General features: G+C 36.2%; 2 protein-coding genes across 2 annotated transcripts in view; one reads left to right on the top strand and one right to left on the bottom strand.

Annotated features, from left to right (window-relative positions):
* The window catches only part of L (zinc finger protein Lobe), a 44,236-nt gene extending 24,938 nt beyond the window's left edge, over window positions 1-19,298 (top strand). The window contains exons 4-10 of the mRNA XM_090102400.1: window positions 9,687-9,910; window positions 13,080-13,222; window positions 14,131-14,338; window positions 14,483-15,115; window positions 15,278-15,565; window positions 15,773-16,066; window positions 18,058-19,298. Coding sequence (XP_089958526.1) covers window positions 9,687-9,910; window positions 13,080-13,222; window positions 14,131-14,338; window positions 14,483-15,115; window positions 15,278-15,565; window positions 15,773-16,066; window positions 18,058-18,876 — 2,609 coding nt within the window. The 3' untranslated portion in view covers window positions 18,877-19,298. The remainder of the gene's footprint in view (window positions 1-9,686; window positions 9,911-13,079; window positions 13,223-14,130; window positions 14,339-14,482; window positions 15,116-15,277; window positions 15,566-15,772; window positions 16,067-18,057) is intronic.
* A 340-nt stretch (window positions 19,299-19,638) lies between these two features.
* On the bottom strand, window positions 19,639-22,820 carry LOC149907799 (inactive CLIP domain-containing serine protease A3-like). Its single transcript, XM_090103406.1, has 7 exons — window positions 22,212-22,820; window positions 21,685-21,995; window positions 21,450-21,599; window positions 21,183-21,280; window positions 20,702-20,962; window positions 20,093-20,294; window positions 19,639-19,802 (listed from the first exon to the last, which is right to left on the bottom strand). The coding sequence occupies exons 1-7, from the start codon at window positions 22,543-22,545 to the stop codon at window positions 19,641-19,643; spliced, it is 1,518 nt and encodes a 505-aa protein (XP_089959532.1). The 5' UTR covers window positions 22,546-22,820; the 3' UTR covers window positions 19,639-19,640.
* Window positions 22,821-22,864: the final 44 nt, after the last annotated feature.

Genomic DNA, 22,864 nt, shown 5'->3' with positions numbered 1-22,864 from the left:
TATTTATAATTGTGCACCACAGAAAATTACAAAAAAGAATACACAATGAACTTATAGGTATTATAAAGAAAAAATATTAGATATTTCGTTCGTTACAATTTAACTAATATGCCAGTTAGTCAGTTATTAAAAATATGTTATCATTAAGTATTTATCATTCTTAAGTAGGCTTATATTTATTTCTATCTAGGTATTCTGTTAGCCAGGATATCATCCAGGATAAGATATAAGATAAATATATATAACGACTTAGGTATAAACTTAATAATATCGATGTAAATTATATTGAAACCATAATATCTAAAATATGGTTAACAAAAACGAGGAATAAATAGGCTTTGTTTGGGAAACGCATTGTAAGTGGATTTGCAATAAGCCACGGTCCAAGTCATTCTTCAGGGTCGTGGACATTAATGTACCATAACCCACCTAGAGGTGGTAAAAAGCCGCGTGACGTGCCGAGGCAATCATTGGTCACGAGCGTGCCTACTTAGGCCAGGGACAACTGTATTGGCAGCAGATTTGACTCAGTTGACTATGCGTTCAATTGTTTTTGAGATCACTTCTTTTAAGAATTGGCTGGGTCGTCCTGATAGTAATGGCACATTCAAATAGCTTATATAAATTTATAGGTTATTTATGTTGTAATGTATGGATGTATATTATTATTTATAGTTTACACTATATAGATATACATAATATTATATAAAGACTACACCTAATAAATATATGTACTTTAATTTAACTATAGAGGTCTAATGTTTAATTTGAATATTTTACAAATGCTTACAAATAACCCTTAATTATTGATGCAGACAGTACTGGATATTTATAAAGTAATGCACCGCTGATAATCATGGTCACAATATTGTACGAGCGCCTCGGTGACCTTAGTGTAGTAGGCGCTAAGTCGCGGAACTGTCACCAAACTGCGCATGCCTCCCGGTTCGTTACACCAGATCAACTTTCAGTCATGCTCTCAGTCATAATGCGCAGTTATTCGTGGTGAGCACCTTCCCACGGATCTTAATCGAACATCGCACTTTCGTCATTCTAATGGATAAAAACAAGTTTTAGGAAAACATCTTTTTCAAATGAATGAGTTATCTTAACAATAAAATAAAACATAAACATATTTTACTTCAAAAGTCTAGACTCTAGACTCAGAAATTTTATTACATTTGTCATTTAACATTCAAAATGCTTAGCTATATTCACGGCTCGTTTGCAAGTAGCACAAGTGACAATTTTTTTATGAGCGCATTATCTTACGGCCGTAGTAGGTACATGAAGCAGCCGTTTCAGATAAATAAAGGCGTCAAACGTAACACCGCCGTATCATGTCTTGAGATCAGGCGTTACGGTCACGTATCTCTCACTCCCACGTCTTAATTGACCTATTTCAAGTGAGATGTACGCGTAAAGCGCGCCGCCTCTGGGATACCATCGCCGCGCCGCGCGACGTGACACCGCGTATCGGTGCCCACTAACTCTATTCTTGTCACACATTTGACATGCTCTGTGACACACGAATTCGAAAATCCACGATACCTCGCCACTACGGCTTATATAACGAGAAAACACAACAATACTCCACTCTCCAGCCCTCTTTAACATCTTAAACGTTGATAAAGCCATAATCGTTGAAACATTACGAAAGGCGGTTATAAAGGTGTTGGCGTGAACACGGTCGTTAGTGATGGTATCAGCATTCACATTTGTAGAAAAGTGTTTATTACACACTCCGTGTTGGAATCTCATACATTTGTGGTTAAAACTGTTATATTGTCACGATGTTATAATTTTGATTCACACTGACCATAATAAAAAAGGACTGACGACTTCTTTAAACTATTAATGATATATTTTTAGTGTTGTATCTAAAGACGTTAATATTAGGTGAAGTAATTGGTTTATTCGTTATTTATAAACGAATCCAATTTACGGTAAACCCTCCAGACATTCGTCATGACACACTGTGACATTGCTCTTGGGAGAGAGACCACCCTGCAGTTGATATCTCACGCTGCGATCTTCATAGAAAAACATCGCACCAATAGATTTGTTTGTGTGGCCTCAATTTTACGCGTGTTGAGACCTCTACGGTTTGGGAGTTAATATTTAAAAAAAATCATTAATCTGTGGATTGGACAAAAATTGTATCGAATGTACCTAATAATAACATAACATAACAACTTAATAACAATTTACTTCAAACTTTATGGCAAGTCTGAAACTTCAAGCTAGGAAATAAGAAAGTTCATAGGTACCATTACATATATTTTATGCACAAGTATATTTAAATTAATAATTGAAACATATGAACACACAATTCTATGAAAAATTCTTATCACTAACGCAATCAAGTAATTGATTTATTAGAAGCTGGATATGTGCATGTCTGTTGTCAGAACGGGGACCCAAGGGATCTCCGGGTAACAAAAAATGTTTTGGGTGTCTGATATCTGTTGACAATTTAAATTCGATACACAGAGTGAGAGTTGATTTAAAGGAAAAAGGGAATTTAAAAACAGTTTTTTTTGCCTTCGACCAATCTCAATCAATCATTATGACTTGCAATTATTTTTTCCGATATTATGATATAGGTAATATGCTTAATTATATGCCTAATCTATTAATTAAAATATTTCCCACTCTTGAAGTGTACGTTCTTAAATTATTATTAATGAAAATACAGTCATTAATTAAATTATAACGTATAAAAAGATGTTGATACGTGTTAGCTACCATGGATAATATGCATACTTGTACATTAGCAGTAAAGTTTTGTTTTATAAAATGACGCGAGGGGATCCCGCGAACCAAAATGTAACTCAGACGGCAGACCCTCATCATTGCCAGTGGCAGTCACAATGGAGGCTTACTAAGATAAGAAGTGCGAGTTTGCTTTTTCATAATACTTTATTCAAGACCGGAGATTCAGTTCAGTGACAGACTAATCGGTGGTGTCAGAGAGAGGTGCGGGACACTTAAGTATTAATGTTTAACCCTTTTGTATCCGCCTGATGTTCGCCCGACACTGTCAATCCCATTTTCACTTGTAACGTCGCGTGAATATTTAATGTTCATTAATTTGTCGGATCTTATACGTCCGTTTAGTTTGCTTTGTGCTATGTGTATAAACGTAATTCATGAATGATGTGTGTCTCAATTTAATATAAAATTGGTTTATGTTTAAGATAATTTATCTACTGTTTCTTCCCTAACTAGGTTATAGGTACCTACACTTAAAAATATTTCAATTGACACATTAAAATACAAAGTTCAATTCTTTTCATTTTGCAAATGCAATTAAATTAACACTGTTTTCTAAGTTAAAATAGGACCGTATTATTATATTTTAAAAAATGTGCATTCAACACAATTCTAGATCAATTTGCATGTGTTTCTAATGTCTAATGACAAGAAAAAAGAACAGAAGAAAATCGCGTCTCTATATTATGTATTTCATAAAGTCTCTCCAATTAAAAAAATGAATAATCTCTTCGACATTTGAATATTGTTCTACATTCTTTACAATATTATGATTAAAATAACTTCTTATTAAATAAAATAATAACAATAAAAGGGTTATAGTTAACTAAGTATTGGGTAATATGTACCTAGAGCTTAAATTTAATTTTGAGCCGAACTCATATTTATCACAATATGTTTACGTATAAACGTATGCCTTGTGTTTTTTTTAATATAAATTTATAGGTAGTATAACAATTCATTCAGTGTTAAATTTCGTGTTCATTTTATGAGTAAACAAATCACCAGGGAATCCTAAAATGCAGATGTTTCTCAAGTTTATCCGTAAAATGACCGCGGTTGGTGTCGTCAGTAATCCCTGTAATAATATATTCACAACTAAAAGGTAGAAATCCGCAAGTCCACCGACTCTATCACTCCCTGCGGGCCAATCGACGGACGTCGGGTGGCCGGCACTTAATATACTGCTAATGTTTTTTAATTCTTTACAAAATACTAACATTTAAAGCATTTAACATTTATTTAAAAACTCATTATCCAATATTAACCAATTTATACAAATTCTTTGTGCTCAAAGTTTGCCAAAACAATCCTAGAGTCATTCACAAGTGAATGATACAAAAAGACACAAACTGTAAATAATTGACTTAATGATAAAAAATTGCAGCGTTTTGTCTATTCAGTTTGAAGGTGCGAACGAGGCGGGGGACATCTGCGCCCATTGGCCGCGCCTACCCGTAGGTGGAACGGGGAAAAGACTGTGCAAAATTTTCTCGACAGAGCATTCTAAAAAGCTTTTAGTGTCATCCCGCTGTCACTTCGATATTTCACGTTAAAATCCGTATCCCTCATTTGCGTGCTACAAAATGAACGCGTCAAATTGTTTACGATTGATTACGTATGGGACTCTGTTTGAAAATCCATTAGTTATTCACGAACATATCGCTGAGATATAGCAAATTAGAAGGAAAAAATGTTAAGCTGACGTAAACGAATAAAGCTTTCCGTTACTAAACGTGGAAAATGTTGGTTAATTTTCCAATAAGCACTAGGTTTAACATTAGAAGGAAAGCTTCGAAAACTTATTTATAGTTGGGTGCAGTTTTGGTGGAGAGGGGAGCCGGTAGGCGGAGCACACGGGCGGGGCGTTCGGGTGCTGAGGTGCCGAGGCTCGGGCGCGCTGGCTCCGACTCGCCCATCAAGAGCTCACAGTCGCGCCGCACTTCTCAACATTGAAGCGCGCGTCGGTGCATCGCTGCATTACAAATCACTCGATACACTCTCAGCTGGCGACCTGAAACCAGTTTCCAAAATTAAAGGGCTCCCGTAAACAGAGTATAAAGGTGCAACGCTCACTAATTATTCGGTCAATAGCAGTCACCTAAATAATTGGCGGAAAGGAACCGTACTAAAGCAGAAACGGGCACCCCATCAATTAGTGCCACCTGTCGGACACGCGCCACGCATTAATTCGCACTTGCAATATATTTGCCCTCAAAAAACTTCAAAATAACTGGCATCAGTGCACCTGCGGCAAACTCTTGACGGATACGCTTAAATGTTCACAAAAAGGATTCAGGTGTAGCCCCGCTCGCAGGGTGCTGGCGCTATGATCATGTTATTCAAAGGCAATAGCAGCAGATTGGAGCATTTGATAGAGAAAATACAAGCTAATAAAGAAAATCACGACGTCTCTTCTGAAGATATAAAGGGTAAGTTGAAAAATTTTTTATGGAATTAAATAAATTTTATGTAGTATACTACATATTATATATAATAGGTAGGTACCTACCTAAGAGAAGTAGGAAGATGTTTAAAAATTATCCAACATTTAATAAACGTTAAGAAAAATGTATCGTTAGATTGAGGTAGGTATATTTGAAAGGCAGAAATTAAAATCAAATCAGAGCCCAAAATTTTATTTGTCTTCTATAAGTACCTTGAAGCTCTGAAAAATCTTATAGGAGCAAAAAGAGCCTCCCGAAAATTAAAATAGAGTTAGCCGTATACAACGTTGGTGGTAATTAGGTATACTAAGCTTTTTGTCCAATGACTCGATATTTAATTAAACTAGACTAAAATTATAAAGCTGAAGAGTTTGTTTGTTTGTTTGAACGCGCTAATCTCAGGAACTAATGGCCCGATTTGAAAAATTATTTCAGTGTTAGATAGCCCATTCAACGAGAAAGGCTATATGCTATATAATATCATCACGCTAAGACCAACAAGAGCGGAGCCACGCGGGTGAAACTGCGGAGCACAGCTAGTATAATTCTAAAAAGACAATTGCTATGGCCATCTATCCTTACTCATAAGGCCAAACGAAGGACACTAAATAATGAACAATCGTATAGATATTTGTAATTATGAAGTAAGAAAGAAAATGGAATGAAATGGAAAATAATGTCGCAATAATTATCTATCTTATTTATTTAAGAATTGATAGACCGCCAGGTATATTTTTAAACTAATAATAATTTAAACATGAAATTTTTTAGGAGTAAGTTCCAACACATCTACGACGAATTTTTCGACTCAAAAAAAATCATGCCACTGCCTTCACACCTTCCAAGGATAATATAATCTGAACTTTACTTAGTTAGGTCGTTTGGGAATTGGCGCCTATGATTCCCTAGATAAATGATAGACGTGTAAAGCTTATTGATATATTATTTATTTTTACGTCAGAGATTTAAAATTTAATTAGTTATAACTAAGTAGGTACCTATAATTTATCATGATACATATTGGTATCATGTAGGATTATTAAATATAATATTTAAAAATTAATATGTTCTAAAATCATCTAGCTATCTAACTACATTGCTTAAGAATTTAAAGTGTTTGAATTATTATATTCGTTTTTTTAGAGAGATTTGTGTCTTATAGAAAGTATATCAATGTCTTATATTTCTTTGTCTTATCAATGTAACCAGAAATTAACAGCTACTTCGCTAATGGGATAATCTTATGCAATTTGAAAAACAAAAAATCTCCTCTACATAGAGCATTACATATTATTATTACAGATATTATTTCTATGCTCATATTATATCTACTTACATAGTATTTCTGAATTCTGATGTTCTGAAAATAAAAGCATCGACTAATTTCTAGAAATATAACTGGCTTTACTAATGTGTGTGGTTTAGTCATTAAGGCCTTGCTCTATTTTTGCTGCAAAAGAGGAAACATTACCTTGCAAATCTGTAAGATTGAAAGAATAAAAATGACAACGAGACAAATTAATATATTACTACTAGATAGCAAAATACCGTTGAAGGGTAGGTTTTTAATTTTAATACAATAAAGGTAGAGATTTGCTCCAAAAGTAAAAATTAGGTACGACATGTGATAAAAATTATATATTTTATAATAGATATATGTATATGTATCAATTCTAATTAAATAAAGCTACTTAACTAATATAGCTATAAAGCTCTAGAGCTAATTATAGGTATTCAAAAAGTAAAAAATAGAGTCAATCGACGTCGATGTTTCATATTAAATGTTTAACTTTTTTTTAAAGAGGAATAATGAACTGCCTTTATTTCTGTAGACCATAAAAAGCAGAATATACTGGTTAGTATAACAAATTTTTGATACCACGTAGGTATCTACTTGTAGCGAAGTTGCACTTACGCGCCACATTTAAAAAATTTCATCATTTACTATCTATGGTCTCCAATCTCCATCGTCATCATGAGATGATGATTTAATGATGACAAGACAACAGATATACGATTTACAAAAATTTGAGTTTCCTTTCATTTCACATCGTCAGATTTTGAAAAAAAGATCCAGGCGTCTGCGAGTTTCAGTAGCACCTCATGTTTTTTTAAGTCGATTAAATGAACAAACTACACCGAAAGAAACTCAAACATTTATTTATTCAATTAGAATTCATCTCGAATCACTTTTGAATAGAATAACATTTACCACCGATTCGGAAAGCAGTATCTAGGTATATGGAGAAGAACCAGCAAGAAACTCCGTACCTAGTTGCTCTTTCAAAATCATGACAATATTACATTTTAATATAAATTTATAACATATTAATTTCAATTTAAACACACATTTTAATTTCAATTTAAAAAAATAATATGTAACTACATAATATATAATAATAATGATCCATCCATCATCCATCCTGTGGTTCTTACGCGACAACTCTCCACGAATTTTCATCTTTCATATTGATTGAGAAATGCTGATACCGCTGATCAGGCATAGGTAATAGTGCTTGAAATCGAATTCCTCTGAAGCTTATTCCATATGTACTGTGTAGGTTGGTCAGTTTTTCACATGATTAGTCGTTTGGAGATTGGCGCTGATTGTCGAGGCGCCGGTTGAGGTGTCTCAGACGCCGCAATTAGGAAGTGGGCTTCCGCCGCCCACCACAGTATGTGCGGCGCCAGAATCACCCGACGAATTGCTTGCAATCGTTCTTAATTACGTTTATCCTATCTAACACCGAGGTAATTATGGAAGAAAGCGATTAACTGTGATCCACCATATAAAGATTTTGGAAGGCAGAATCTTAAAAGATAACGATGCCTGTAAATGAAACGAAACTATGAATATAAAACTAAGGAATGAATTTATTAATCAAGAAACTTGAATGTTTCTTCTAAATAAACTTTTATTGTGACAAAGAACCTAATTAGCGTGAAAGTACATTAAATCTTCTACGGAATGACGGAATTCAATTGTCATTATTTTATCCATTAGCGTGGTCGTTACGCGCATCCGGGGCGTGAAGGGAGACAGATTGATATAAATAGTTTCCCTTATTATATGCGATATAAAATAAGGAAATAGGGACGCGGTAAAAAGGGAACCGCGGAACCTGAATATATGAAGTTTTATACGCCAATTTCGCGAGTGTTCGCAAAACATCTCAAGAAAGAAACCATTTGAAAAATGTTTGGTCATATAAAAAAGCTCATTATATTATTTATTCAGAGACGATTTTAAGTAGCATCTAGATAAAAATAAGTGAAATAAAAAATAACACTTTCGATGTTTTAATTCTTGTCGATTATCATTTTTTGTGAATATCGTCAAACGCCAGTTTTGTGATAAACTTTTAATTTAATTAATCACACGAAGTGAAATAAAATCAATTAGATCTATAATTCCATAAATTATTTTTGTCGATTTATGGATGTCATAAACAAAATTAAATTAGTTTCCATTTTGCGTCCGTGGCCCACTCGGGACGCGATTTCACCACCGCCATGAATCCTGACTTCTCCTGACATTACTCATGATTTGCGCGAATGCTCATCATTGCGGCCCATTCAATTTGTCTACATTTCGTATTTTAGGTGCTCTTGAAATATTTGATATACAAAAACTCTTATAAACTTACTTTATAGCGTATTTATAAGAGATATGTGTACGATAAAATGTGATTTTGTTAACAAAGAATAATCGTTACCTATTAATGAAATTAAACTTGCCCACCAAATTGTATTTAAATACCTATTCCAATAAACATATTCATTAATATTGTAATATTTTAATCTATAGGTAGAGCAATTAATTTCGACATAATATGAATGTATTGAATGCCCAAGTTGAATTATTCATAAGAAATTTAAAGGGAAAATTATACCTACTCAATGCAATGTGGTGTGTCCTCATAATTTTCTTATTAATAACTTATTGTTGAAGTAAGTACTTAATCGTTTTAATTTTTGGAACCAACGTTTGTGTAGTTATTTAATGTCATTCTCTATCATGATTTTTTTTAACCATAATAATTAGGTTTAAATTTATAAAGAATAGAAAAAATTCAATCACGAGGCGGAACTCGAACCCGCATCCTTTGCCTTTTATAAATTTACATTTAGAAATATAGCATTTGATTGCCATAAAACCAAAAATATATATCAAATTCATAACTAATTCGTTTTATTGCGGAAAATAGTTACAAAATATATCTCGATATGGTTTGTTTAGAATATATAAATTTCTTTTCTAAACCTATCGTTATTTTTTTAATCTCATTAAGTAATTAATTTCGTTGTAACATCGATCTTTTCGCATATAGCCTATAGGTACCAGATGCTAGAATCATTGCGGAACTTTATCGCTTATGTCTGGTAGGTAGGTATAGGCACAGACTAATAATAATATACTACGTATACAAGTATAGGCATTATATATTCGCCGTTTGTCAACAGAGGCACTGGGCAGCGTGGGCAGCACGGCGGGCAGCTCCTGGCCCTCATCCACGCCGGAACCCTCGCCGTCTCCCGCCTCCACACCAACGTCAGCTGACGCGGTAGACCCGGAGGTGGAGGGGGAGCCGCCCTTCACGCTCGGCGCTACGGAACACACCCCCTATCAGTGCCAGTTCTGTGATAAAGCCTTCCCAAGGCTTTCTTACTTGAAGAAACATGAACAGGTATGGTATTATTTTATTTTGCTCCTTATATTGGTTAAGTGTGGCAAGTAAAAATGTAAAAATGGCAAGCGTCAAAAATTGGGACGTACTTACAAGCTAGACCGAATTTGATGGTTAGTCTTAAAAGCATTCTGTAGAACCAAATTGTTATTATACCTTGCTACTTACAAGCATTAACGGACGATAATATCAAACAACAAGGCAACAAAATGATATGCAAACTCTTATGGTTAGTTAACTCGTTTGCCATCATAAAACAGGAATGACCGCAATAAAGCTATTATGTCCGTCATATCTATGAATTACCTGGCAAGTTACATCATGCAGATTCCAGCTTCATTAGCAAGTATATACCCAAAACAGACCGTTTGCAAAGCCGGTGCGTATCGAGATATGCATCGCAGTAGCTTTGCAATACTCTGAGGACGGCGAGGCAGTGACGTGCGGCCCATTACGGTGGTTGTACATCTCGGTTCCTTTGTGCAGCGCCAATGCGACCGCGCTACGATTATCCTCGACACACGCCGCCAGAGATCTAGTCGAGATAGGGCAAATAGAACCGTCACTTTGCATAAACCGTATTCCGCCTACATTTACATCTAGATTTATATCGAGCAGTGTCAAAAATGTTATTCTGCAGACTGCAGATGGTCAGAACTAGAAAATATATTTAAGGAAAGTCGCAATCGTATAAGGATTCTATTAGATTATCTCTATAAAATTGCAGTCACCACCATGGTTTATAGATATGCATCGAGAAGTCGCACGGCGGTGGTGTGATGCCGACAAATGTATCGCAAAGATCGCGTCTGAGCAGCATCGAGACAGTCGGTGACGTCCGGAAATAAGCTCCAGATAACAACTCCCTAGCTAGCCATGCCATTTCTTTATCACTGCGCTTTAAAAAAGAGAATCATTAAAAATAAATTAATGCGTAAAACGGGTATTTAGGCGTAGTTGAATGTTAGTAATAAAATTAAAAGATTTAAGTAATAATTAGTTTCATAATAATTTGGTAAAGAATATCATCCTATAGGTTTCATCTTATCTAAGATAACTTAGAAGAATACTAATGAACATAATTTATACTTTTTCAGTTCCTAGTTAACTACCTACTGTAATATTTATTGTCATTAAGTAACTTTTTCTAAAAAAATGACTATTAATCCTTTTTGTGTACCTAAGAACAATTTGCCAAAAACAGCTTTTGTATTTAAGATACTGTAATGTTCATTCGATAGTTATTAAATACCTAAAATAAAAATATTCAACATCTATGTACAGTAGCAAGACAAGATTTTTTAACCGTGTGTCCCTGAATATGAAGGTACCTACAACTCTTCACTAAATTTGAATAATTTAAATAATAACAGAGTGGTCCGGCAACGAGTTTGTGCTGATGACCTCTGGGCAGCGGCTGTGTGAACCGCCGATGACATCGCATTACGGCACCTGGGAAAGTCTCTCGGTAGCCGCTAGCTGCCATTTCGGTGCTTTATTGGCTATCAAGCCTGCCTTAAACTAGTTTCAAATGTCTTTTGGTGCGCTTTACTCGGAAAAGTTAACAACATCAACGCATTTATGTCGAACAATCCCACGCTGTTTATTTAGGTTATTATAAATCCTGAAGTTATTTGCGTGCCTTTTCGCTATAAGTTGTGTTACGGTTTCTTGTCGTAAAATGTCAGCAGGGATCTTCATGCACCCAGCGTTCAGCTCCCGTGGTGTAATGTGCATTGTTTATTAGTCTTGCTCACGAAATTGCTATTAATCAATTATTGCTAATTATTATTACTCTATAGTTTTATAATTGCTAAGATATTAATATTTAATATCTTGGAATTACCTACAATGACAACACCGATTTTTTTTAAATAACTATAATATGCATAAAGATAAATAGGAAATTGAATATCACAGAGGCGTTGGAATTTATAATTTGAATATTACTTTGCAACTCTTACAATATAGTTAATGTCTGCACATTTGATCGCAATGATGGCAGCCATGTTAAGTTGTTATGCTTCACTCTGTGCTAACAAATTGAGACACGACGCTAATGGCTCCACCAATCCATGGTAATTGAGCGAACACGAGAATATAAACCCCTGACTATACAAATACAATAATTCTCACTAACAACCCAGATCAATAAGTTACGCTTCGTTTTAGAAAGAAAAAGTATTCTTTTAAAAAATTCGTCTGCACGTCAAAAAAAGTGGTAGACGTCGAACAGTCAATCATTTGTATACATATAGCGTTACATTACATGACTAGAGTATAATTGGTAGTGGATTTAGTAAAAGCGTGAAAAGGCTGTCAGTTTGGACAAAGTTGCTTCGTGTGCTCGCCTGCGAGTCGGTTCACGGGTGATGTGAAGGACGAGGCATTGTGCCGCTGCCACCGTCGCTACACCCATTACCATTTCCATAATTAACTTATGAATAATTCTTTGTTCATGTTTTTCCGTAGCAGATATTTTACAAATAGAGGTGACGCATAAGTTATGTGCTCTATTATGATGAATTGAAAAAAATAGGAGTTTTGGAGGTTCTAAACGCTGACATAACGCAACGTTTGGGTTTGTTACAAGATTTGTTAGCCAAGGGTCGTCAGTTGAACACCCTTAAGAGAGGAATCTATCCAAACCGAGAAACGATATTGGGAAATAATTACATAATGCAACTTATTTAAATCAAAAACGTACAATATTCAAACATTATTTTTTTCAATTATTCATTGCATTCCTTAGATTGTTTTCTTAGAGTAAATCGTATGCAGTAGGTAACATTTTTAATAATTCCTTAAGTTTTTATATTACTAGTACACAATACACAGATATTTATATAGATACTGTTATCTGATATAAAATAAACAGATCAATTGCATCCATCGCATTCCCGAGTAACGGCTCCCACTGTGCCATATCGGTTACAAATCAATTTCACCTATTGCCGCTTTATCATACATCTCATAATCACTTATTCTGTTAGGTATACGACTAAACAGTGATTACAATCACTCAAACGACGTATCTTTTTGATCAGATTCAAATATAGTTTACTACCTACTACTAGGTAGTTGTTATTCGCAACATTGCTAGTAATGTTGTGTTATGCACCGCTCTTTTGCATTCCATTCATTTTTTATCAATTCAAATTCTTTACAGACTCATTCTGATCAAATGCCGTTTCGTTGCGAATTCTGTTCGAGATTATTCAAACACAAGAGATCTCGAGACCGCCACGTCAAACTGCACACTGGCGATAGAAAATACCGATGCGCACACTGCGAATCAGCGTTCTCCCGCAGGTAAAGTACTTATATCATACTTATGTTACTTTAAAACACAAAAATATGAAACATTCCTTACAACAAAAACATTATAAAAGGTCGTAATACCCTAAAGAATTATCCCTTTAAATGTAGGCGCACAAATGAAGATGTGCTTGCATAACAATGGCCACAGAATAAGATTGATCACCATAAGTCACACCACAAAGCACGATTTACGGCCATGAAACGACGCGTCACCTTTTTCGTCACCTCTCTGCGGTCATGTGACTAATTCTATGCAATTTGTCGAGCCAGCGACGAGTTCAACAAGTGAAAGAGATGATGTGTTGACAAATGGCGTCGAAGATCTTACAAAAATAAAATAATGACCAGTACCTAAACTGGCGCGCTGAGTACGGCCATTAGTGAAGGTGTTTGGGAGAACGCTTTTATTCTGTAGTTTGCATGAAAAGCCTCTTTGTTAGTTCTATTTGGTCCGTGCTTTATGTGGGTACTTATGTCTTGGATGACAAATTATCCTCTCCGGTCATACAATGATGATTTATTTTATTCAACTTTAAAATTCTTAAATGACATTCTAGCGTTAAGCACTTTTCCAGATTAAGTTATTATGAATATTTATGTGTTAGTTTATTCTTAGTTAGTATCTGTTTAAAAGCAGACTTTTAAAAGGATATCGATAACAACGAAATATGTGATGGTTTTTTAAATAAAATAAAATAAAAAAATAAAAAATTTAACTAGTTCAAACTTTTATCAGAACAATTAAATATCCTGAAAATAGACTTAATAATATGAACCTGCAGAAGTGGTTATCCTCTTTTGTTACAATATTATTGTGTAATTTATTTTAAACCATGATCTCTAAGCTTCTTCAAGCGAGAAGTTCTGGCTATTTGGCTGATAAGTATTTCACTTTGCAGCGACCATTTAAAAATCCACATGAAGACTCACGACAACCAGAAGCCGTTCCAATGTACGGTGTGCAACCGTGGATACAACACTGCAGCAGCGCTCACATCCCACATGCAGGGCCATAAGAGGGACCGCGATGGGCGCGAGGTCGACAGACGAAGAGCTTTGCGATGTGTCCGCTGCGGAGAGAGCTTTCGACGACCTGAAATGCTACAGGTTTGTATTTGTATTGCAATTCTGTTGTGTACAGTAAGTAATTAGTGCGAAAGTGGAGCTTTTTCGTTATTTTTTAGATAGGCAATCTAGTATTTCCATCATTATATTCAATACATAATTTACATGTTATTATGATCGTTTTAGGCACACATGACAACAGCACATGGCGCTATGACTCCACCTCGTCGCGTGGCCTCTCAACCACCGCCTACACTTCTCGCGTGTATTTATTGTACTCGGGATACATTCACTAGCATGGAACAATTGCAGCTTCATGTAAGAGCATCACATTCGGCCCTATTAAATGGCGAAGGTCCAACAGTTACTGTGGAACAACCGGCTCCAACTGATTTAAGCCGTCGAGGATCAGAAGGAACACCTCCAGTGAAACGGTCTAGATCAAGTTCAGGATCAGCTACACCTCAGACAGTTCTATCACCGAGTACGTTGCTATGCAATCAGTGTGATGCGGCTCTACCAGATTTTGAAGCTTTCCGAGCACATTTGAAAGGTCACCTTGAAGAAGGTGGAAACTTGGCACAAACAAGTCCAACACCCTGTCTACATTGTGGAGCGACATTCACAGATCCTGTCGCTTCAGAGCGTCACCTAGCAGCACATTATTTGGCAGTGTCATGTGAATACACATGTCACAGTTGCGCTCGAAGTTTTTCCTCGCCGGATGACCTTCAAAAGCACCTTTTCGATCAACATGCGCATAGCCTGTACCGTTGCACACTTTGCAAAGAGATCTTCGAATCAAAAGTTGCAATCCAGGTAAAAATATACTTACCATGCAATAAAGTGTTTTTATTTTTATTATTTTGAATATTGTCATTTTTGGATACCTACTAAATTAAATAAACGTTTAAATAATGAATTTTTAAAGCCAAATTATACTTATAATCTTAACAACATTAACAGCACTATATTTTGCAGGTCCATTTCGCCGTAGCACACAGCGGGGAGAACAAAATCTGGGTGTGTCGTTCCTGCGGCTCGAACGGGGGTGCGTTACGTTCTGAAGCGGAGTGCACTGCGCATGTACGCAACCGGCACGCAGCCGCGCGGTGCGCGTGCGGTGCGGTGGTGGCCGGCGCGAGAGCATTGCGGGAACATGCGGCGGCACACCATAGTTATAGGTGTCCAGTGCCTGCGTGTACTGATACTTTCGCGGTACAATACTTGCTAGAGCGGCACATGCAAGTCCATCATACTATTCCGCAGGTAAGAATGAAAGATGCATTTATGATATAATTTCAAGTCAAAACAACTATGTAATAACAAATACAGAGCGATATTAAAATTGAAGATCTTAAATGCAATACTTAAAGAATTCAAAATAGTAGTGGTTCAATTAATTCGATTATAGACATTTAAGACATATAAACCGCTCCCTTAAAAAGTTTGTTTATCTTTATTTTATTATTACAGGACGTCAACGGAGACATACCTCGGGCCAAACAATCGGAAAACAATAACGCTATAGAAAATGATTGTTCACCGTGTCTCACCGGCGAGAACCAAACAGAGGAGCGTAGACGCAAGAACGGTGCCGTTGCGTTACAGTGCGCGTACTGCGGCGAGCGCACCCGCAGCCGCGCTGAACTGGAGGCACATACACGCGCTCACTCGGGCAATACGGCTGCAAGGCATAAGTGCCTTATTTGCGATGAAGTGCTGCCTTCCGCGGCCGTGCTCGCGGAACACAAGCTTACACATTGCAAGGTAATGCAGACTGACTGACATATGGAATTTTATGAAAATATATACAGTGGTGGTCACATAATTAAAGACACCCCCTAATTGATCATAAAATATTTACATTAGGAAGTACAATTATCTGAAAAAGGTATTTAATCTAGTATTATTTTTATTAAACCATACAAGACAATATGTTCTTTAAAATGAGGGACAAAAAATAGGTATATTCCTTGGTAGTTTCGACACTTGCTTTCTGTGGGAATGTAACACAAACTTTGTTAACGTACGTGTAGCTGGCCACATAATTAAAGACAACAAGAAATGAGTTATAATTTTTTATAAATAAAAAGAAACAGCATTTTGCTTTACTTAGTTTTGTCGCGTAATTTCATAAATCGTTGACACTCTATAATTTTTTTGGGTATTTTTAACTTTTAAAATTAAAATTCATACGTTTAATAGTTTTAATATCAATTATTATGGTTAAAAATAAGAGTTACAACTCGTCCACAAGAAAAAATATTTTTAACTTCCATGATAATTAAACTGTTTCAAGGATATGGTTATGAATGCTATTAAACATGTCAAGATGTTCCACATGACCGAAAACGTACTCAGAAAAGCAAAACCAAGTGAAACTACTCGGCCGAAAGGTTCAAAAATGTTGTTGTTGGCTAAAAAGATCCATTTAAAGGGTCGGAACTGATACAGTTCAGAGTTGTATGGTGCAGCAGGCTTGATGGGGGTGTCTGCAAAGACAATTAGACGGAGACTGTGTGAGGAAAACTTGCACTGAAGAGTATCTCGGAAAGTACCACTTTTGAAAAAACAAAATGTGAAGGCAAGATTTCACTTTGCTTCAAAATACTAACACTGGACTGAACGAGAATGGAAACATGTGCTGTTTTGGCATGAAACTAAGATTAATATTTTTAATTCTGTCAGAACACAATATGTAAGACGCCATCTCAATAAGGAAATGCATCCAAGATACTCTAAAAAGTAGTCATACATGGGGGTGGAAATATCAATGTGTGGCGCTGTTTTTCTGGACTTGGTGTTGGACCTGTCAAAAAGACAGAAGGCAACATGGATAAATTCCAGTACCTATAATATATTTTAGAGCAATCCATGCTGCCCTATGCAGAGGAAAATTTACCTGTTGTTTGGACTTGTCAACACGATAATGATCCTAAGCACACAGCAAAAGTAGTGCAGTGCTTGTTAAGGAACCAATCTGTAACTGTTTTGGATTGGCCCCCCTACAGTCCGGATTCAAATCCGATCGAAAACTTATGAAATCAAGAAAGAAAGAAGTCGCGGCAAAGCGATCATCAAACGTCGACTAACTTTGCAAAGCATTTCCGAAGAATGGAACGAATTTAGTGATGCAACTTGAACAAAATTAGTTGCTTCAATGCCCAAGAGATGTAAACCGTCATTACTGCCAAAGGACATGCAACTAAATATTGAAAAGTGTAAAAATGTTTTGTAAATACGTCAGGTATTTTGTGTTATAAAAATAATGTCATTAAAATAATATTTTTTTATATTTCTTATAAGCGAGTCTAATGTCTTTAATTATATGGCCAGACTTTTGCTAGGTTAAAACTGCTAGTAGTAAGGATGAACCGAATAAAATCTAACAAACCGACGAGTTTTGTAGATAAAATTTAGTTTAGCATTAGACAACACATACCTGAATATTTTAAAATTATTTAACAAGTTCCAATGGTAGTGTAAAAAAAAATGTTGAGATAAGTGTCTTGGGTAGTATGAAATGTTCTTAGTGTCTTTAATTATGTGACCACCACTGTATGTGGTGAATGAAATATGTATGTAGGTACGCAAATTTAATTTGAGTACCTACTGACTGGTAGAAGACAGATTATGTCCAATGATGTTAATTATCACTATTATTTTAGTAGTTAACATAGTTGTCTGTAATTAGTTTTACCAACCATCAATGTTTGTACATTGATTACTTATACTTATTTTTATATATTTACCCACAGGTAGTCGCTGGCGATACATGCGCGCGATGTCGCTCGCGGCTAACATCAGAAGAAGCGTATCTCACACACATGGCGCGTCACCACCCCGCCCTCCCCGCGCCTTGTATCATTTGTCGACAAACTTTGGCATCAGAGGCCGAAGCTCGACTTCACGCAAGGTTCCATCTTCGACCCAACGAGGACGAGCAGCGCTGTGCTATTTGTTTAAAAACCTTATCAGAGAGTGAAACCGGTGAAGGCGTTCGCGCATGTTCTTCGTGCTATGCGAGACATGCAGCGCCGCGTCCTCCCCCGCCGCCCACCGCAGACAATGATTGCAGACTCTGTCGGCGTTCCCTGGAATCGCCAACTCGACTCCAGACGCATCTCATAGAACACACTTTCGCTGGCATCGGCTCCTTCAGTTGCTACTTGTGTTCCGCCGTATTCACGAGCGCCGCTGGCTTGCAACGACACTTACCTGAACATCCCGCTGCTTCGAGACCATATGACTGCGCTCGTTGCGGCCTCAAGTTCTTCTTTAGAGCGGAACTCGATAACCATGCGTTAATTCATTTAGAAGAAGCTGAATTAGCTCAAAGAGCGTTCTATGAAGCTTACGCTAGAGGAGCTGCTTCGGCTTGGGCTGCGTTGCAATCTGATCCGTCTCCAAATACCACTACGGCTCCGGCACCAGAAGTTCAAGTGAAACAAGAGAATGAAATCAAAGAAGAGAGAAACGACGAATATATTGAAGTATCGTCACCACCTCCTGTGCGGCCAAGGTCATCCACACCTGTACCACCCGTTGTGAAACAAGAGAAGCCTGATGAAGATTAAAATTTAGATGTTAGTTGAGTGCACCAAGTGTATTATGGCCAAAACTATATGACAATAAAGTAGCATTCTGTGGAAAAGTTATAATAATAAATCACTTCGTCAATGGTTAAATTATTAGTGTATGTCAAGAACAATATCGTCCTACGCGGGTAACATCCCGCAATGCAATACTAGATAACGTCCTGAGCAATGTTATACCTAGGTAATTATAAGTTTGTTGAATGTTAATTCTTTATTAAATTTTGTTAATATGCTGCGTTTAGAACGCTATTCCATGTATGTATAGAAGGCTATGTATGTATAGTTAGCTCGTATGTATAGTTTTTGCTGAAACATGTTTTACAATGTTTACATCGCTATTAAATTACACTGTTATCCCTATAAATTATTGTGTTAATGTAACTCACCTTATTGTCTTTGTTTTTACCAGTATTATATAAAATAGAGAAAAAAATCATGCTGTAGTTTCATTTGATCCTACCCTGCGAACTGCAAATTACCGGATAGTGACTTAATTATGACGAATTCATGAAAACGAAGAAATCCACTATCATATTTTATGACATAAGAAATGCTCGTAAACTAGAAAATATATTTATTTATTATTAAAAAAGATGAGTAAAAATTGTAACAATTGAGTAACTCATTATAAGCTCATTATCTTACAATACAAATTACATTTCAACAAAACATACTATAAACCATAACCACAGATAATATAATACGTAGTATCATGCTACAGTTTTGACGAATTTTGTCCAGATTTAAGCTGTCGCAACTTGTTGTTGTATCCAAGGTAATAATCCTGCAACATTAACGTACGCGGCAGGAACATTTTGGTTGGCACAGCCCAGACCCCACGCAACCAGACCCACGACAACCCATTGATTGTTCACTAGGCAAACCAAGCCCGATCCGCCGTCACCCTGGAATATTTTAAATTATATTTTTCACAGAAATGTCGTATCTTAGTTTCGTAAATACCGAATGATCCATGAAAAAAAATATATCGAGAAGTTGGAAGGTACCTTATAATATTATGCCAACTATCATTCCTTAAATCTAATTCTTACAGTGTAATCATGTAATCAGAAGTTTCTATATTTCGTTATTTAAGGTTTCAAATTTTAATTTCTCGTTTTTTTTCAAATTTTACATTTGTTTTTAACAGCATAAGTAAAAATAAAATTAAGATGTATTATTAAAAAACACATACCGTACAAGCATCCTTATTTGCTTCACCTCCTGCGCATACAAAGGATGTCGTATCGAGTACATACGAGGAGCCAAGTCGAGCGGTTTGTAACTGCGACTGGCATGTCGAAGGTGCAACGATCGGCACATCTACCTCCTTCAATATTTGCTGGTATTGACCTTGCAAGCCAAACATGTCCTTCCCCCAACCGGCTACCCAGCACCTTCAATTGTAATTTCATTTGTTATACGAATCTATAGGACTGATTGGATAATATTATGATACTGTAGCACAGATTTTCATTAAATGGAGTTGCATAATCAATAGCGGTGAGGAATCAGTCTCAACTGGTAATGAAATTGTAGATGGAAAATTTAGACTATTAAATTATTATATACAGTATGGAAATTTTCGATGGGCCCTGGAGGGAAAGTACTTGAAATACTCAAGATAGCAATTTTTTTCTGAAAGGAAACATTCCTTTATTTTTAAAAAGAAATAGAACTGTAAGTGAAAGTGAAAGACACACAAAGACATTTTCGAAAATTCACTTGCATCGACCGGGAATCGAACCTATCAAATTGCTATGTTTGCATTATTTTATTAAGTATTTATCAATTAGATTCTTACCTCTGCCCTGTGTAGGTCGATGTCGATGAAGGGGGAAGACAAGCCCTATTTATTGTAGTCGCTGCACCATTCATAGGTGTAAAGGGAACTGCAGAAGACAATCGCAATACAGTTATATCGTATTGTAAAGTGTTAGGATCAAACGACGGATGTGTGAAAACCTTAGCTACAGTATATTCTTGAAACGGTACGGGTTCGTACGTTCCAGCTGCGTCCCATTCGCCTAAACGTACTTTGATGTTTGGAGCCGTCCCTGAAACACTGAATCGATATTCAAATACAGAGCTTTAAAATATAATTTAAACTATTTGATAAGTATTAACTACGATATGGCAAAAGGACCTGTATTTGTCGTATATAATCATTATTTATTAAAATTGTCAATTAAATAGATAGGCATTATATTCTGGTCTTTTCGAAAATATGTTGATAGAGCAGAAAATTTATTAAAATTATTTAGTATATGAAATTTTATACTTACATATAGGTTGAAAGTCTATGAGTAACTGTTATAACATTAAGTTGATCAATTAAAACTCCGCCAGCAATATAGTCGTTTTGTTTTGACAATATTAAAGCCTGTAATAACAATTATTTTTATCAAATTTTAAAAAATATTAAAATCTTTCACTATTTCAAAATTCAAAGTGCATATAAAAATCCTTATTTTTAGAAAGGATATTAATTAGCTACAAAAGATGAAGAAATTTGAATAAAAATTTATTAAAAAAAATGCAAGATACTCCACCTGCCACGGATATTCTCCATAATTAGCTTGTCCTGCGGCGGGTGTAACTGAAGGCGTTGGTGAATTTTGCAGTGTTCCACACGAAATAGTTCCGCTATTAGTAGTACTGCCACAGCAATATTCCTGTCCCGTCGGACACGGCGTAGAAGTCTATAATATAAACGATTGTTCTCAGAAGTGAATTCAAGACAAAACTGTTAAGCAGTCTTTTATAAATAATAAGTATATAACATACCGGTGTAACAATTCTAATATCGATCATGCCATTCCCATAATATGAATTCCCATTTCTCACGCATGTACCCGCTTGTACACAGCGACAACTTTGTCTCTTACTTATAATATGCCTATTAGCATAATAGTTTTCGTAGATATATTGAGGGCTATTTCTTATTCTATCATTGTTAACACTTCTCTTTTCTCTTGGAAAGCGTACAGCTGTATCGGAAGGATTTTGAGAACTGTATCCAATAATAGGTGGTAGCCGAAAATCAGCTGAAGGTCCTTGTGTAGTAGTACCGAGTCTTGGATCTATCGGCAGCTGTCCTGTGGTATTGTCATCGGGATTAGAAACACATATGACATCTGGATTATTACAAATTAAAATTACATGGGTTCCTTTATCCGATGGATTATTAGTTATGATGGTTGGTAACGTTGAAGCTATATTAATTGGCATCGATGGCGTTATTAGTGGCAAGTTAGTCATTGGAGTGGAACTGACAGTGTTATCCGTAGAGATAGTGGGTACAATAGCATTACCAGTTGTTGGGCGAGGAGTTGTTGTAGTGGTTGTAGTTGAAGCGGTTGTGGTAGGCGCAGCCGTTGTTGGAGCCATTGTAGGTGGTGAGGTCGGTGCGGCTGTCGTAGGCATCATTGTGGTTGCCGGCGGTGGCATTCGTGTCGTTGCAGCGGTGGTCGTAGCAGCAGTTGTGGTGGGAGCTGCACTTGCGGTTGTAGGAGCAGCAGTTGTCGGGGCTGCAGTAGTTGGTTGCAAGATTGGCGTTGGAACTCCTTGTATGATAACAATTTGGGATTGTTGTGATGGATTGGACGGCAAAAGCCCTAAACATGCAGTCAGTAACCACAAACACATGATGAATAAAATACACTACACCCAACAAGTTCACAGCGTACTAAATTTAGTGTTATAATGCGCTCTGTAATATAGATGGAAGTTCAGGCAGTGATGGGCCTACATTAAATATGTCCTTAGTAAAGCAATTGGTGGTATTCCCCAACAATTGCAGCCTTCATGGTATTTTGCTGTGTTCACAAAGCGATAAATTGACTCAATCGTCAAATGTGGATTAAATAATTCGAAGATACTCTAGATAATAAATAATACTTGACAACATAGGAGCCTATATTATACACATTGAGTACTTTACTAGAACACACTACAATTTGTATTA

The sequence above is a fragment of the Colias eurytheme genome, chromosome 6 (genome assembly GCF_061535395.1).
Source record: "Colias eurytheme isolate Ceu_HAF_F1 chromosome 6, ilColEury1 Martin Lab GWU primary, whole genome shotgun sequence".
In the NCBI taxonomy this organism is placed as follows: domain Eukaryota; kingdom Metazoa; phylum Arthropoda; class Insecta; order Lepidoptera; family Pieridae; genus Colias; species Colias eurytheme.
Note: the sequence above shows the minus strand (reverse complement) of the source record. Positions and strands in the feature narration are given on the sequence as shown.

Bases quoted from the DNA above. Each gene is read 5' to 3' on its own strand.
- LOC149907799 (XM_090103406.1), bottom strand. From the start codon at position 22,545: ATGTGTTTGTGGTTACTGACTGCATGTTTAGGGCTTTTGCCGTCCAAT. The intron at 20,963-21,182 runs GTAAGTATAAAA...ATATCGATTCAG, and splicing joins CATAGACTTTCAACCTATAT to TGTTTCAGGGACGGCTCCAA. The intron at 19,803-20,092 runs GTATGTGTTTTT...AAAATATTCCAG, and splicing joins CAAATAAGGATGCTTGTACG to GGTGACGGCGGATCGGGCTT.